This window comes from Cydia amplana, chromosome 16 (assembly GCF_948474715.1).
Source record: "Cydia amplana chromosome 16, ilCydAmpl1.1, whole genome shotgun sequence".
Taxonomy (NCBI): Eukaryota; Metazoa; Arthropoda; class Insecta; order Lepidoptera; family Tortricidae; genus Cydia; species Cydia amplana.
This window is the reverse complement of record NC_086084.1, coordinates 14,120,553-14,137,045: the sequence shown is the minus strand read 5'-3', so window position 1 is coordinate 14,137,045 and position 16,493 is coordinate 14,120,553. Positions and strand designations below refer to the sequence as shown.

Below are 16,493 nucleotides of genomic sequence, written 5' to 3'. Positions count from 1 at the left end.
AGTCGCGAGCCAGCGAGTTGGTTCTTAAACGGAGACGGGGCTTAAACCCTAAGTACTTATATTAAAACGGTCCCTGCTATTTGTCATCGATTTTTTCATAATTAATACCTAAATATCTGGGAGATCGAGCTTTGCTCGGAAAACATATAAAAACTCAAAAACGCGCGTTTTTGAGTTTTTATATGTCTCGTTTATCGCTTCGCTTCGCGTTCGCGTGTTGTTCGCCTACGTAGTACGCTGCGTCAGCAGATTATTTGAAATACGGCGTTCTGTCATAGCACGGCAGATAAGAAACATTATTCCGAAAGGCATAGAGATCATTCACAGGAGCTTATAGGCGCGTTCCGATATTTATGAGCACCTTGTTCGCTCAGATAGCAAGCGAGTGCCTACATCACACACACTTGATAATTATAGGGGTAGCCCCGTGAATGTTTCGCTGAGCATTGTAATGCGGTTGTGAGTCACATTATGAGTTATCATAGCCCTTAAAGATAAATAATAATAACGTTTAGGTAAGCCTTGTTCTTCGGTTGACGTTCACGCATATATAACGCATATACTGTCATCTTACATTCAGTCACAGAATCCATTCTAATATTATAAATGCGAAAGTGTGTCTGTCTGTCTGTTATCTCTTCACGCTTAAACCGCTGAACCGATTTAGTTGAAATTTGGTATAGAGATAGTTTGAGTCCCGGGGAAGGACATAGGGTAGTTTTTATCCCAGAAGTCATCCTTTAAGGGGGTGAAAAGGGAGGTGGAAGTGTGTACGGGGAATCGATAAAAAGCAGATTGGATAAAAAATAAGCTACCCAAATTACTAACACCACGCGGACGAGGTGCAAACGTGGGCATGTGTTTTAGCCATAATCAGATGTTATATCTTTTTTGAGGGTTTTGAGAGGTATTCCATTAACTAAATAGAAAAATATATAATAAAAAGCTCACCTGGCACCAAAGATGTCCTTTTTGGCCAATGAATACGCTCCTATGATCCGCAAGCGAAGCAAGAAGCTGTTTTCATCAGTCTGAAACATAAAGGTGCACTACTTAAACTAAATCCTAGCCTAGTCGATAGTGCCCTGCCTATAAATCTAGAATCTAGAGTTTGAATCCCAGTAACGGCAGTTATATGTGTGTTAATCACATATATATGTTTATGTAGCATTTTCTAGAAATCACCTGAAGTACAATACAATATTATCAATGTAATCACACCAATCATTAAAGATACATTGAAAAAAAAATGTCTAGGAAATATTACCGTTTGTTCAATTGCTAAGCTTTTATTATTCAAATATTAACAACACAGCTATTACACTCTTCAAGTCCACAGTTGTTTAAACACAAATCATATTGGTGTCTTGCAAATCCAATGATAACATGAATTCACCAAGGTCACACCTTTGTTAGTAAATAAAAAAATTATAATTTAGTATGCTCTAATACCTAAAGATCTGAAGTAATTGTGTCACCTGCCTTAAATAGATATAGAGCAGCGATTCTAGCTTTAGCAAATATGCCAAAGTTATAAGGCAAATCCTATTAAATGGCTTATATACCTACCACCTACAACTACATACACTTCAAAGATCAAAACAACTAAAATAGGAAATCTCCCAGCAGACTTTTATAATAACACAGTTATTTACGGTAACGTACTGTTAAATTATCTTTTCATATGTTACAAATGTATTTTGTACTCGCAGAAACAGTGATTGATCGAAAAAACGTGTTTACAACTAATAAATTGGTCACAAAATTTGTGTCATCATGTTTACCGTTTTGATTTTTCGAGGGAATACTTTTATATGCTACTTACACGCGTGTCCGACTGCCAAGCCATCACCCATGTGAAAATAAACTAATTATCAAACGAAATGAGAAATAATCCACATTCCTTGTAAGTCATAAGGTTGGAAGCAATCTGTTTTATGACACGTCGTTTGATCGGCAACTCCTCACAACTCAGTTCACACGTTAATAACATATGAAATTAGTTAACAATTATCAAATCTAAGATCTAAACATCAAAACTGCACTAATTCTCAACAGAATCGTGTAAAAATACAAACAAAAAACTAAAAAATTGAGAAAATTATTCACTCTTTCTGACAACCGAATGACAGAATATTTTGTGACTGTATTTTTTTTTTACGCATAACGTTCCGTTAAACGAAAGTTTTCGATTATGATAAAACATAATCCTGTTTTAGTGATGTCTCTATAATCAATATATATTATAAAAGAAAGTGTACTGTGTAGTGTCCCGATACGATCAAGAAAGTAATATGGTGTGGTAGCCCTCTATCTCCCGTCCATGAATAAGTTTCCCGTTTTTACCTGAAGGGTGTGCTTTTGAAGATATAAGGGCTGAAAGTTTAGCCCAGACCCAGAAACAGTTGTTTTGTTTTTGAATTTTGAACCTTAACTTAATAAACGAAAGTTCAGAATAGATTGTGAAATATATACCTACTAAAATTTGTACCTGGTGTGGTGTCTCGGGCCTCAGAGGCTAGACATTGCTAGAATAGTTCAGAACATTCGAGAGCATTCCACAACATTTCAGAACATTCTGGAATGTTATCGAATGTTCGAGAACATCCCAAATCATTACAGAATATTCCAGAACACTCGAATGTTGTGGAATATGCTGGAATATTGGGGGCCATTTGTTTTTTTTACAACTACCACACAATCACATGTCAACTCTCTGAGCGAAGCCGGGTACCTCAGCTAGTTATATTATAAAAAAGGAACCTCTAAAGTTTTCTAATCCGCAAAGCAAATAGATTCGGTATGACTTGAATTTTGATTCCCAAACAAATAAACAGATTGAGTGCGCTATGAATGAGTTATACAGAATATGAATGTGATACACCAGCAACTAGATGGCGCTCTTGTGACTTTTTCAGAAGTTTCTTTATTAGGATTACTTTTTTTTAATTACATTTATTTATGTTATTATATAATGACTCTGAACCCTGTCAGTACCTAGTGGAACTCAGGTTTGGTGCAACATAGGCATACGCTGTTTTGGTAATTCGAAACTATTTGATGAGCACTTAGGGGAGCAGTTCCCAAGATAAGAGCTGATGGTGAACCCTGGCTGTACCTAGTGGAACTCAGGTTTGGTGCAACATAGGCACACACTGTTTAGGTAATCCGACTCTTCTTGATGAGTACTTGGGTGAGCAGTACCCAAGATAGAGCCGATGCTGAATCCTGGCAGTACCTAGTACCTAATGCAGGGGTTCCCAAACTTTTTTAGGCACGCCCCCCTGCTGCCTAAAATGTAGTTCCCACGCCCCCCTTTTCGTTTCGATGCAAGGAAACGGAGAACTATTAGGCAATCGTGTTCAAATTTCCCAAGGCTCCGTGCCCCCCTTAAAACGTGGGCGCGCCCCCCTAGGGGGGCTGGCCCCCCACTTTGGGAACCCCTGACGTAGTGGAATTTAATTTGTTTTATTTAAATCTGTAACTGTTAATGTGGCCTGGTAGCGAGTTCCATTTGACGTAAAGTACCTAAGTGAAGCTTTATATACATTGTTTAAAGGATTCACGTTAGCAACTAATTCATAAATATTCATAATCATAAATCAGGCCATTAGAGGACGTGACACAATTTTAAATTTAGAGCTTTTATTTTCGGGATTGTATAATGAGCCAGACGTTATATCGGTTATATCTTCACACTAGATAATCCTGACGGATAATTAGACTATTGAATATTCCGCACTCGAACAACGTCTCGATAAATCACTAGATCACTACGTACTTACTTAGGGCGACATCAATGTCTCGCGTCGTCAAAATAGGCTCTCTATTTAGCATTAATTACTTTTGATTTTTATTAGTACTGATACTTGATTTTACAAATTGAAGCACCTAAAACTTTTTGTTTTTGCATAAGTCCGCGACGAAATTTAATGGTGTATGTTAAGTCCCCAATACGCTTTGGGCTACCGTGGGGACTAAAGGCCTGTGCCCAGCAGTGGGACGTATTTAGTAGGCTGAATTATTATTATTTTAATACTTATAACATGAAGGTCTGTTTCCTGTCAAGTAAATGCCAATAATGGTTGACAATTGTTGTGATCAGTTTATTATATTATTGATGATTAAACTGATATGTCTTCACGTAATCAGTAGCAACACGTCATGATAATTATTTATCTGAGCACTTAGTTGAAAATATAAACGAAAACTGTCACTCCTGTAGTCATCTAATAGATTTTAGGATACTATAATTATGTATTTATTATATGTTTACCGTTACACTAACATTATAGGTCAAGCAAGTCACTCAAGTTTAAGTTACCTGATACTGCAAGGATAACCGTGGTTCAGGCCTAGGCAGCCGGCTAGGCCGTCGCCATGAGGACCAGGATGAGGAGCGACTGCGGGGCGCCTCTGGACTCGCAGTAATCTCCGTGAACCTTGCAGCATGCATAACTCCAGCCATGTCACTCATTTTGCATATCAAATTTTAATTCATCCCACAAACTCACACCACAGCACTGCACCATTACTTTAAAGCACTAGGAAAACTATTTTCAATTAAAACAATGGATTTCGTATAATAAATAGCACGTAAGACACTCTAAAGACGTAGAGTGAGCCATATGACTGCTCATATCTTATCAGGGCAAGAAATGGGCGCGATAAAAGAAGTCAGCGTATACAATTAACATTGCAGTGATAACTGTATCCTACGTACCATACTTATTAATCAATTTTAAACTCAATGTTTTCAACAATAGATTATATTTTCCCTTGATAAGCGATGTACACATATTGCAGCAATTGTTTTCGTGTTTATAGATGATTGAAGATGAAAAGTAAAGATTTTTTTGGTGACTAGGTGAGGCCCGTTACGGCTGAAAATTGTTATCTGTATTTGTAACGGTGCAGTGTCTTCATTTACATACATTGGGAAGATTAACATGAAATAAGATAAAATCTCTTTTTATCATCATCAGGAACACATTTACATATTTACAATTAGTTTTTCTATAGTATACCTACCTACCTAATATTAGTAAAATAGTTATTTGTACAACAAGTGATCAAAGTTTGATATTTCTTCGAGTGCTTATTTTGAGTCCCGTGCAAGCGAAAGATTCTATAATAGATTCACGAGCGTAGCGAGTGAATCTAATTTAGAATCTTGAGCGTAGTAAGGGACTCAAAAGCGCACGAGATGTAAATAACTTTGATCTCGTGTAGTACACAACATTTTTCACCTCAGCGCAGTGAGAACATACCTATTAGACAACTTGAAAAATGTAATCCTTCTTCATCACTTAATACCTGCACTCATGTTTTCTTAAGATATCAAACAATTAAGTTTAATTACCGCAATGGAACACAAAAACAAAACGTAATAATAAATCCCATTAAAATAATACAGAAATAACAAACATTAACTGACACTTCAATCGACAACTTTTTTTTGTAAAAAAAATCTTTGTAAGATACGGTCCGAATTGCGGATACGTACTATTTGTCAACTGTGGTAGAAATTCTTAAAAGTAAAATAATTAATTTTGTGTGATGATCTGTGTATTTTTTGAGTTCGTTATTTTAATTGTACAATAAAATACCGGAAATATAGTATTTTATTAGTTTTTATCAAATCTTAAACTTTATTGTTATTTATTAATTATTAAGAATTCATACTCGTACGTGGTTTGGAACGATGCGGTCTGAAGTTTTTCGGGGGTCTATTATAAACCGTGAATATACTGTTGAATGTCGTTTTAACTTTGTTTTGTCTGTTTCTTTTTGCTAACAGTGTGAAAGGGACAGAGATAATAGAACCCAAGTATTTCGAACTTTTATTAGACCCCGCATGTTGAAATGACATTTGACTATAAAGGTCACTTGAATGTCATTTTGTCTCACTCAGTGAGCAAAATCGCATTTTGCTCACTGTTTTTAAGAATCAAAGTACCCTTGTTCGAGCTGCTGAGGTGAAAACAGTATTCCTGTAATTAAGAAATAAGCTAACGTGTGCAAAACATTGTTTTTTTTTTTTAATGAAACAAGACAAAGTATTAATGCGTTTTAATAACAATGATCCATAATTCAATACAGAATAATAAATTAAGTATCCCATTTTTAACAATGTGTTCCCTGGCTATATAATTACCCTATGACGTTTTACGATTACGTCATCAATTTAATTGTCTTTTGTTCTCCCGTTGCCATTGGCTACGACAGGAGATTTAATATGTTCCGTAGCCTTATTATAGATATGTATGAATGGATATTCCACCATCAGGCATAACGGCACAGAAAACAAGAAGGTTAGGACTGACACGCTAATTCCATCCGCCATCTGGAAAAAAATATATAATTATATTTTTTGTAAAATATGTAAACATAAAAATAAATAAGTAAGGGCCGTAGTCGCGTTTTTAAATAAACTTCTTTTTTAACTCATTTTTTACAGTGGAGTAGTTTAATACTAACGCTGTACAGTCAACATCATATACACTGGAAAGGCCAAGGTTTTCACAAATATCTGAACAAACAAAGCCTGTATTACATTACATTCGCATATTCACCCTGTGCAAAATTGCAGGGAATAAAAGCCAGAGGAAAAATAGCCTCTATTATCAAGACGTTAAAGTGCATGCACGAACTTTGGCCATCCTGATATATCTGATGGCGGCTGTATTTAATTCATTTTTTATTCCACTAAAAATCACAAGTCTTTACATAGGAATTAGGAATATCTCAATGTAAATAGTAAATACTTACTACATTTGCTACAGATGCATTAAGAGGATACAGTCTGTTCGATACCAAGACCCTGTTTACTATAACATGCATTAGAAGAGCAGAAAGAGATAGTCGACTTAATACTACCCATCCTGACCATTCTATAACGCTGCGGCATATATCTGAAAAATCAAAATATATAAGTTTTTCTCACTTCGCCTCCTGTATATGTATTATGTATTTAATGTTTAGGTAGAAGTACTGCATCCCTTTCTATCTATCTATATTAATTAATTTAAACTTTATTATTGAAACATTCAAATTTCACGAGGCAAATCATGCGTGATAAAATGAAAATCAAATCAAAAACATTAATTTAAACATAAAAATAAAATTACTGTACTTATTTCTAATATAACTTAATCAATTCTGTGATATATTTTTTTATTTATATTTAAAGATAGCTGGCTGATTTTCACATTCCAATATACAGATGCGTTGTAAATTAGGTGTATTTTATATCCCGAGAGGGATATACCTCATAAACCCTACAGAATTGGGAAAACAGTGAAAAAAAAAACAACGGGTTGCACTCCGGGAGTGCTGACAGAAATGAAAACTCAATGACTAGTCCAAAATATCTGCAGCACTATGTATAATTGATCCTCCTTTCTATCTATAAACTTTAGTTCCGAAATTGCTGGTCAGTGAACTTAAATTTGTAGCGTTAATTGATTAAAATTCGAATAGAAATTGTAAAGTTACCTTGCAGACCTCGCATCTAAATATATTTGTTCATGATAATTTGAGTTTTATTCACCAGTACTAAAGTTCACTTGATCAAGATGTAGCTTTATTGAATTATATTTGAGTGATATAAAGTTAGAATATAAATGTGAGATTCTCGTATTTCAGCCAGTACAAGATTAGAACATTGAGCTTTATTGCTTAATATGAAAGTCCAATTTTAAACAATTGACCTGATTACAATACAATACAATACAAATACTCTTTATTGCACACCTCATTACAGAAAACAATACAGATAATACAGGAAGAAGAGGTTAAACAACAGGCGGTCTTATCGCTAAAAAGCGATCTCTGATCATGATACATTATGACTAAAGTTCTTTGGTGAATAAAAACGAAACAGCAGGCTCACTCAGGCATACATTTTCGCCGCGCGGTAGAAAGAGAGGGTTACGTCTTATGTCTTACGCTCTCGCGAGTTTAACATTTTTTCCCCATCACAAAAAGTGCACAGCGCCGCTAAAGAAGTTTTCACTTCAAAAATGATTTAGCGATGAGTTATTGAATAAAAAATGATTATGCATAAAGTTATACTACGTATTAGATCAAATTATAAATTAACAGCGTCTTGAACTGTACTTGAACCCTGTCTAAACCTCGGCCAGAGCCCATTATGGCATGTAACCTGCTGCGTGAACACTACGCACGTGTCAAGCCTACTAAAACAGTGGTACCTAACACACTATTAAACAACTCCGAGGCATGTAAGTCTCGACTCGAGATACAGTGAAGAACATGATACTCGTGATATGATCACAATTTTTTAAATAAGTTTTTAGGTCGGTGTATTTCCTTACGTTAGTGTATGTTTCTTGGTAATACATATATATTTCCTATTCTGTTAGTAGTCAAATCTATAAGTAATAAAACAAGAATATAAGAAGTAATATGAGCATATTAATAGAAAATATTAAGACGTTAAATACATTAGGCATTTTGGACTTAGGAGACAAAATAAACGGTAATCATTGAAACTAAGCTTATCAGAGCAAAAGCAGAGTAAATTGAGCAAAACTAAAAAAGTGTGAGTGTAGGATTTATACCATACCGTCAATCTTAAAGGTGCATCCTAAAATAAAGATAGCCATGATGACAGCATACGTCGGCTTGTCGATGGTAGCGTAAACCGACACGGTCAAATGTGATGTCATAGTAAACGTCAAAAAAATACCCAAAAAAGCGTATGCAAAAGCTGTAGGTATCGACAGTTTAAATGCGTAGACGAATAACTGAAAATAAACAGAGGGCATCAGTGTTTAGTGACCGAAATAGAGGCCAAACGGCTGTAGAAAAGTGAACGTTTTCTTTTAATGCAAAATTAATAAAAAGGTATAGAAATTGAGAACATTTTTTAACTGATTTTAAAAAGTAGTAACTTTAACATCGACTAGGTTTTTTATTTTTATTATTTCATTCATTTACGTATTGCAGACAATATTGATCACGAAAAAAAATCACACGAAAAAAAAGTTGACAACTTAGTAGTAAACCTACTTTATTGCTTTTCAGATCCAATTTTGAAGATTTAACATGCATGTAAATACATGCAGTCAGTATACCAACGATGGCCGAAGGTAAGTTGCCCCACAAAGACTGATACAGCAAGTGAAAAGACTTTTCGAACTTGAAGGAATTCAGAAGGTTTCTAAAAATAGAAGGTTGGTTTCATTAACCAATATCTTAAATATAATTATTTTATATCCTAAATAACTAGCGAGCATAGCTTATTGGGACCGTGCACGATGACAGCGCCACACAGCGGTTTGATCAATCAACAATACAAAGATTTTAATTTATTAAAAAAAAATACGAAGTTTAAGTGAAAAAAAAAATACAAAAAGTTATGTCTTACTGGGGATCGAACCCAGACTTTCTGTGTGCATACAAAAAAAAGCGATTGTTTACAAAATGCGCCATGATAGTTCTTAGCTAAGCTGACGAAATTCGGCTACTCATTCTCGAGTACAAACTAAATATCTAAATACCGCCTAAACCAGCAATACAATTTTTCTGCATTTTTTGCCATTTACTATGTAAATATGTCTCAAAAAGAAAATACTCTTATGATATCGATACGACTATTTGTTTAAGCGCGAGGTATCACAACTCCTCCATTTTTGAAAATTTCAAAAAACGGGATCGACAAAAAAAAATTATTTACTCATAGAATCTGGTCACAAAATTTCACAAGAATCGGTTGAGAATTGTGACCTGTAGAGGAGAACATCCGGACATACAAAAGCAAAATGCCCGAGTCAAAACGTAGACCTTCGCTTCGCTTCGGTCAATTATATAAATTTGCTTCCCTTTTGTAGGTACTTATATTTAGCTATTGAAGAACTAATTAAAGTGATAGAGTTAAACTTTACGCTTTGTGGCATGTTTGACATAGAGACATGTTTAAATTAAAGTACCAGAATCCAATCCATACACTTATATCTATTACATAATATATCTTAGATAGGTACTTGTTCTATCTGTACAAAAAGTAAGTTGGTACCTACATACAAATACAAACGAACTAACCTTAACAAGGCATTATTATTTACTTACTTAAATATTAAATATTTACACATAGTATTTACTTACTCTGGTTTCATGATTTGTAAACTTGGCTTCAGTTCTAGGAAGTAAACTATAAAAAATAATAAACCCAATGATGTCATAAGTAGACGCATCAAAATTTTCGGAATTTCATCTTTTCTTCGTACTATATATATGGTAATTACAGTTGTTAAAAGATATACTTGAAAATCCACTGCTAAATACCTGTTGAGAACAATATAATACAAACTTGTGTCAGTATAATATTAAGAACAGTAATATGTAACGAATGATTCTAATGATATGATTCATATTTGAGTTATTTCGTAATATAATATAATGAAATAGTTCAAAGTTTTAACACCCTTGACTAAAATATGAAAATTTACTGCGAAATATCTGTTGAGTACCTACAATAATATGTACAATTAAATTATATATTGTAATAATATGTACTGAATTGTATGATTCAATTGTTTTAATGAAATTATTCTATATTTTAAAAACTCTGCCAAAAATTGCAGCTTTCACTAGGGGGTGCGTAAGAATCTCTGATTTCAATTATGATTTGCTAATGCATTAATGCTTTTAAGTAAGTAAAAACTGATTAATTTAATCCATTTCGTTGCTTATTGTAACGATGGGTTTCTATTAAACTTGGAGGAAATTAAAACTAAAAAATATAAAAAAAAAAAGATGTTGCTTAATGAGATGATCGCCCTGCAATCCATTTACCATGCCTGAGGATGGCAGCTGGGTGGATAGATATTCTGCACAAGGAACAATTGGCGCCAAAAAGTGGTACGGCAAATCTCTGCTTCACCTTCTACGTGCTTCTTCCACAGTGGGCCATCACTTAAGTGGGGCACGAGCGTCGCTGATAGGCCAATCGCGGTAATAAAGGAAGGGCTTATTCTGGAAATCAAACATAAAATATAGTAATATGAATTATTACCAATCATTTAAATAATTGAACACGCTGTTAAAGTTTTTTAAAAACATCTAGGTATATTAATCTAAATCTGTATTAATTTGTTTCCTTATTGCCTTTTTTTTCAGTAACATCCCAAATATATAGATGAGTAACTTTGAGTATATATTTTCTTAAATTAACCATTTTTCGAGGAAGGCAATTGCAATAAACAATAAGCATTTTAACAAGTATAAGTGATAAAATTATTTTAGGAATTAGTTAATGCCTTAAACACATAAGTTCATAAAATATAAAATAAATGAGTTATTAACTTATTACAAAAATGATAATATAATCGCTGTACCTACCTAATATACCTTTCGATAACAGCCTCGAAGACACTGATGTAGCTTAGTTTTCCGTGATCAGCTTGCCAAAACGTTTTCATCGTTCTTAAAAAGCTGGTGATCACAATAAATGTTTGAATAACAACAGTCCCATTGAAGAATATTACAAATTCAGGTCGGTCACCGATCTGAAAGTAGATTAATTTTAATGTTATAAAGGCATACATCATTTTACACAATACATTTATTAGATGTATTTTAGGTTTAAATTTATTTATGGAATTAATTGCAGCCTAAGATTGCAGCGCTGATACAATACTTATAAACAATTATTAAGTATATTACAGTGTATTAAGTATAAAAAAAATAGATTAAAACGTAAAATAAATCAATTAATTAAACAAGCAGAATATTTTAAACACTAAACATACAATTCTTTGAATTTAAACCTCATGGGTTGCTCACATACTTAGCCGTCGAAGTTGCTAAGGTTTTTATTAGTAGCCAAAGAACACTCAAGAGCAATAATAAAAGTAGGTTAGGTACCTTATAATGTAGATTTTACTAACTTCGTTACGTGAATGCAATAGTGGCTGTATGCCAAATGGGTCTTAGCCTTGTTACGTAAAGTCAAAATTTAATAAAATTCCAATTCATGGTCATCAAAATCTGATGCTTTTCAGATTTACAAACTAGCTTTTAATGTTGATATTATTGATACAGATATTATTGCGTGGAGTAGAGATGCCACGAATATTCGGCAACTATTCGGTATTCGGCCTATTCGGCCACTTTGCCGAATATTCGGTATTCGGCCGAATGTTGCCTACTATTCGGCCGAATACCGAATATCTGTTGCACCTACTTAAAAAGAAAAATTGCACAATAAAAATAACCAAAAATAGTCGCCGAATATTCGGTATTCTGCCGAGAGAGGGGCCGAATATTCGGTATTCGGTATTCGGCCATAACCACTATTCGGGGCATCTCTAGCGTGGAGTATCCCATGTCAGTTTGTTTATTTGTTCATGCAATTCTTGCGATTGTATATGTGATCTTTAGTAAGTACCTATTGAGAGTTTAAGATTGATTAATTAAGGAATAACGCAAGCATGGTGTACTTCCGTTTGGCCCAAATACATTTCGCCAAATTTCACTTCCCAACAAACTTATCGCAATAGTTTCATTTCCCAAAGGAACCTTTAGCAAAGTTACACTTCGCATATAACTTATTTGGTCAAATTATCATTTGGCATGATTTTACTTTGTCAAATGTTATTAGGACAAAAACTTATTTAGCAAACGTTTTTTATTGGCTAATATTATATTCCAAAAAGATGTTTGCTCAAATTGTCACTTCGCAAATTTGGCAAATAGGCATCTCTATTTAAATTTGAACCTAATTTCATTCTGTTAGAATTTTGAATTGATATAATATTTCTACTCAGAATCAGTAGCTTTCTCCATTCTAACTGAGAAAAAATGTCCACAAGTTTTTGGTGCATTTGTATGAAATTTTGGGGACACTTTTTTTCTCGTATTAGGGTCGAAAGAGCTCGTGATTCTGACTGGAAATAATACAAAAAAATCACAGTTCTGTGTAATGCAGATTGGGGGTAATCTTCATAAATTAAGTTAGGTACAATGCAGTACCAAAAAAATTACTATGTTTTTTAAATTTTTAATCATCAAAATGTCAAAATCAAGTCAATTTCACTTCTGATCAAATCGATCGATTTGATCATCCCGTCTGGATACCGCTTTACCAGTTACACTACACTGAATAGGATTGGCAACTATCAATGGTTTGCATAGATGGCACCATCATAGCTTGCCGGGGCTTGCCCCTTCTCTAGTTGAGTTCTGTGAGATTTGGCTTAAAGGGCTGGCATCTAGGGCATAAAATTCTATATAAAAAACAAGAATTTGACACAATTCTAGGGATTGACAGAGCAATCTATGCTGTATTTAGCAGATGGCGCCATCTGCTAAATACTTTGACCGGCCAATCCCATTGATTACCGAATCTTAATTACTTAATTTTTATTTTAGGTCCTTATATAATTTTAGAAAATATTATTGCAGAAATATTATTGTTCATGGTTCAACAAATTACATCCGTTCGCGTAAAACATAACCAAAATGATAAAGTATTTCAAATGAAAGCAAAAATAAAAATACTGCAGGCCCTCTATTGGTATGTAAATGGTATGCTATGTAATATTTTGGGACATGTAAGTTATGCTTAATGATACATTTGACTAAATAATACTTGGTAAAATGAAACTTGACCAAGTAATTATTTGCTAAACAATAACTTGCCAAAAAAGACTATTGCTAACTGAAAAATTGCGATAAGTTGTTTTGCCAAACATTTTTTTGGGAAATGATAATTTGGGAAACATAGTTTGGGATGTGATACTTTGGGAAACGTTTTTGGCCCATTCATTAGTAAACCCGCAAGCATACTTAATGAAGACTTACCAATTCCACGTATCTTGGATTTGGGATAAAACCCATAATAAGAGCCATTATTGTATGTGCAAAATGTACTAATATTGTTAATATAGCCCTGAAAAAAAAACCAGAGATTCAAGATGGTTTTATGAAACATTTGCTGTTGAAAATTTAATTTTATATTAATATTTAGCTATTTTTAATATCAAGCATATATGTAACGTAAATACTAGTTATTAATAACTACCTATGTACCTCATTCCGTGAAAGCACTGAAAAGTCTGTCCCGATGTTCCTACATTATCTGTTAGCTTTCTCCAATTATTGCGTAGAGAAAACGCCATAATCCACGAATTCCCTGTAACGAAAATATTAAATTGGATTTTAGAAATAAATTCAATTTTACACAACGGCTATAAAATCACCATTGACGAAAATATTGAGATCAAACATGTTTTTGCACTTTCAATTATTTTAGAATCATTTTAATCTTAACAAAAGAAGATGTATTCATTGTTCCGTCACAGTATTTTTCTCAATCTTAATATTTAATAAAGAGTAATAGCTGATTTGACTTGTTTGTAAATTACAGACTCTATTAAGAGATAATAAAAAATTGAAGAGAATAATGGTGATGACGTTCGTTTGCCATAGTTTTTAATTGTTTTATTCTTGACTCTAATCCGGATATCGGATAAAATCTCAATTAGGTATAATCAATCAATTACTGATGTTTACCTCTGTGTAATTATTGTCACCGAACTTAATCTTTGAACTTATGGTTTTTCTAATTGCCTACATTTATAATGCACTTATATACTCACCTGTTGACCTTCCATCCTTGTGACACACGTCATAAGTCGTGCCAATGAAGTTTAAGAGTACTATTGTACAAATATACAATATAAAGATTCGGTCTAACGTATCGAATTTTCTTTTGTCCTCTCTATGTTTGCAATAATCAAATTCTGATAAATGAGCACGAAGATTGAAGTCTTTTCTTATCTCCTGGTCGATGCAATGTTCGAAGGACTTTTCTAACGGTACTGTTTCATTGATAGCACATTTTCCGATGCTACCTAAACAAACGCCTCTATATAATTTTGTATGATTAAAGTTTATAATAGTATCTTCTGTGAGTTTCTGAAAAATAAAACGAATTTATACTTGGTCAACCAGATCTTGACAGTAGAAAAAGGCGGCAAATTTGAAAAATGTAGGCGCGAAGGGATATCGTCCCATAGAAAATTTGAATTTCGCGCCTTTTTTTACTGACAAGATTTGGTTGACCAGCTATATATTTTGTTATTTAATCCATACTAATAATATAAATGCGAAAGTGTGTCTGTCTGTCTGTTACCTCTTCACGCTTAAACCGCTGAACCCATTTATTTGAAATTTGGTATGAAGATAGTTTGAGTGCCGGGGAAGGACATAGGATACTTTTTATCTCAGAACTCACCCCTTAAGTGGGTGAAAAGGGGGGTGAAAATTTGTATGGGCAATCAATAACCGCTAAATCGATTTAGTTGAAATTTGGTATAGAGATAGTTTGAGTTCCGGGGAAGGACATAGGATAGTTTTTATCCCAAAAATCTCCCTTTAAGGGGGTGAAAAGGGGGTGGAAGTTTGTATGGGGAATTGTTAAAAAGCAGATTGGGTAAAAATAAGCTACCCAAATTACTAACTCCACGCAGACGAAGTCGCGGGCAAAGGCTAGTACATTATAATTCTATAGAGCACACAAAATATAATACAGGGGAAATACAACACTTAAATCAATAGTAAAAAGAAACAAGATAAGTACCTTTAATTTGTCGAAGACTTGAGAGGGTTGTGATGTTTGTAATTCAAAAGTACCCACACAGTAAACTGTATCTTTTTGAGACAAGCATTTTTCATAGTTATCTAAAGCGAAGAGTTCTGGTAATTTATAATAATCTTCATCTAAAAATAAATATAAATAATATTACGTATAACTACAAATTATATTCCACGATAAACTTAAAATTCATGACATCATTTATTTATTTATATAAACTTTATTGCACAAAATACATATAAAATGTACAAATAGCAGACTTAATGCCTAAAGGCATTCTCTACCAGTTGATCATGGGGCTAAACGGAGATGAGATCATTAAGTAACCGATTTCTAGCATCGATGTAAAAATAAACATTGTATACATCGTAAACATAGGTTTTTGTTAAAATAAAATTATAGATTTAAAAAAAAGGTTCAGCTTGAAGACATTTGATATTTATAAAAAAATTAAACTGTTGCCTGAAAATGAATGATACTTGATTTGAATTTTTATTATATTACACATGGTGATGTTTGTAAATAATTTATGTTTTATAAGTTTATTGTTATATAAAGAGTATGTGAAGAGTACATCTAATGGTGAATAAAAAAAATACTACCAATAAAAATAAAAAAATATTGTGGCTGTGTGATTAATGTGATACATTTTTGATAATTTGCCGATATTTCTTCTCTTACCCGAATGTACCAATATTTTAAAATTGAAGTAAATTTATTCTTAAATTAAATGATACTTACCAGAAATCTTATATGATAAATTTAAACACGATTTTTTTTGAAAACACGCACATAAAACCAAGACACACGATAGTATTATATTTCCAATTTCCATGATTTTAGTCTTATAAAGATATTGCCGGATTAA

General features: G+C 33.3%; 2 protein-coding genes across 4 annotated transcripts in view; both read right to left on the bottom strand.

Annotated features, from left to right (window-relative positions):
- Positions 1-4,965, bottom strand: part of LOC134655115 (E3 ubiquitin-protein ligase Nedd-4) — a 48,885-nt gene extending 43,920 nt beyond the window's left edge. The window contains exons 1-2 of the mRNA XM_063510576.1: positions 4,325-4,965; positions 952-1,031 (exon numbers count right to left, since the gene is read on the bottom strand). Of these exons, the coding sequence (XP_063366646.1) occupies positions 952-1,031; positions 4,325-4,477 (233 nt within the window). The 5' untranslated portion in view covers positions 4,478-4,965. The remainder of the gene's footprint in view (positions 1-951; positions 1,032-4,324) is intronic.
- Positions 4,966-6,057: 1,092 nt separating this feature from the next.
- LOC134655064 (nose resistant to fluoxetine protein 6-like) lies at positions 6,058-16,474 on the bottom strand. 3 transcript variants are annotated; one of them, XM_063510526.1, is made up of 12 exons: positions 16,367-16,474; positions 15,611-15,750; positions 14,616-14,946; positions 14,059-14,161; positions 13,828-13,918; positions 11,368-11,531; positions 10,822-11,001; positions 10,132-10,311; positions 9,037-9,187; positions 8,591-8,771; positions 6,772-6,914; positions 6,058-6,346 (listed from the first exon to the last, which is right to left on the bottom strand). In XM_063510526.1, exons 1-12 carry the CDS (start codon positions 16,458-16,460, stop codon positions 6,188-6,190), a joined length of 1,917 nt encoding a protein of 638 aa, XP_063366596.1. In that variant the 5' UTR covers positions 16,461-16,474; the 3' UTR covers positions 6,058-6,187. The 3 variants fall into 3 exon arrangements, with proteins under 3 accessions (XP_063366596.1, XP_063366595.1, XP_063366597.1); XM_063510525.1 differs by having other exon boundaries at positions 11,368-11,534; positions 13,831-13,918; XM_063510527.1 differs by having other exon boundaries at positions 11,368-11,534; positions 13,831-13,918; positions 14,628-14,946.
- Positions 16,475-16,493: the final 19 nt, after the last annotated feature.

Bases quoted from the DNA above. Each gene is read 5' to 3' on its own strand.
- LOC134655064 (XM_063510526.1), bottom strand. From the start codon at position 16,460: ATGGAAATTGGAAATATAATACTATCGTGTGTCTTGGTTTTATGTGCG. The intron at 14,947-15,610 runs GTACTTATCTTG...TTTATTTTTCAG, and splicing joins AAGTCTTCGACAAATTAAAG to AAACTCACAGAAGATACTAT. The intron at 11,532-13,827 runs AGTCTTCATTAA...TACTTTCAGATC, and splicing joins CAAGATACGTGGAATTGGTA to GGTGACCGACCTGAATTTGT.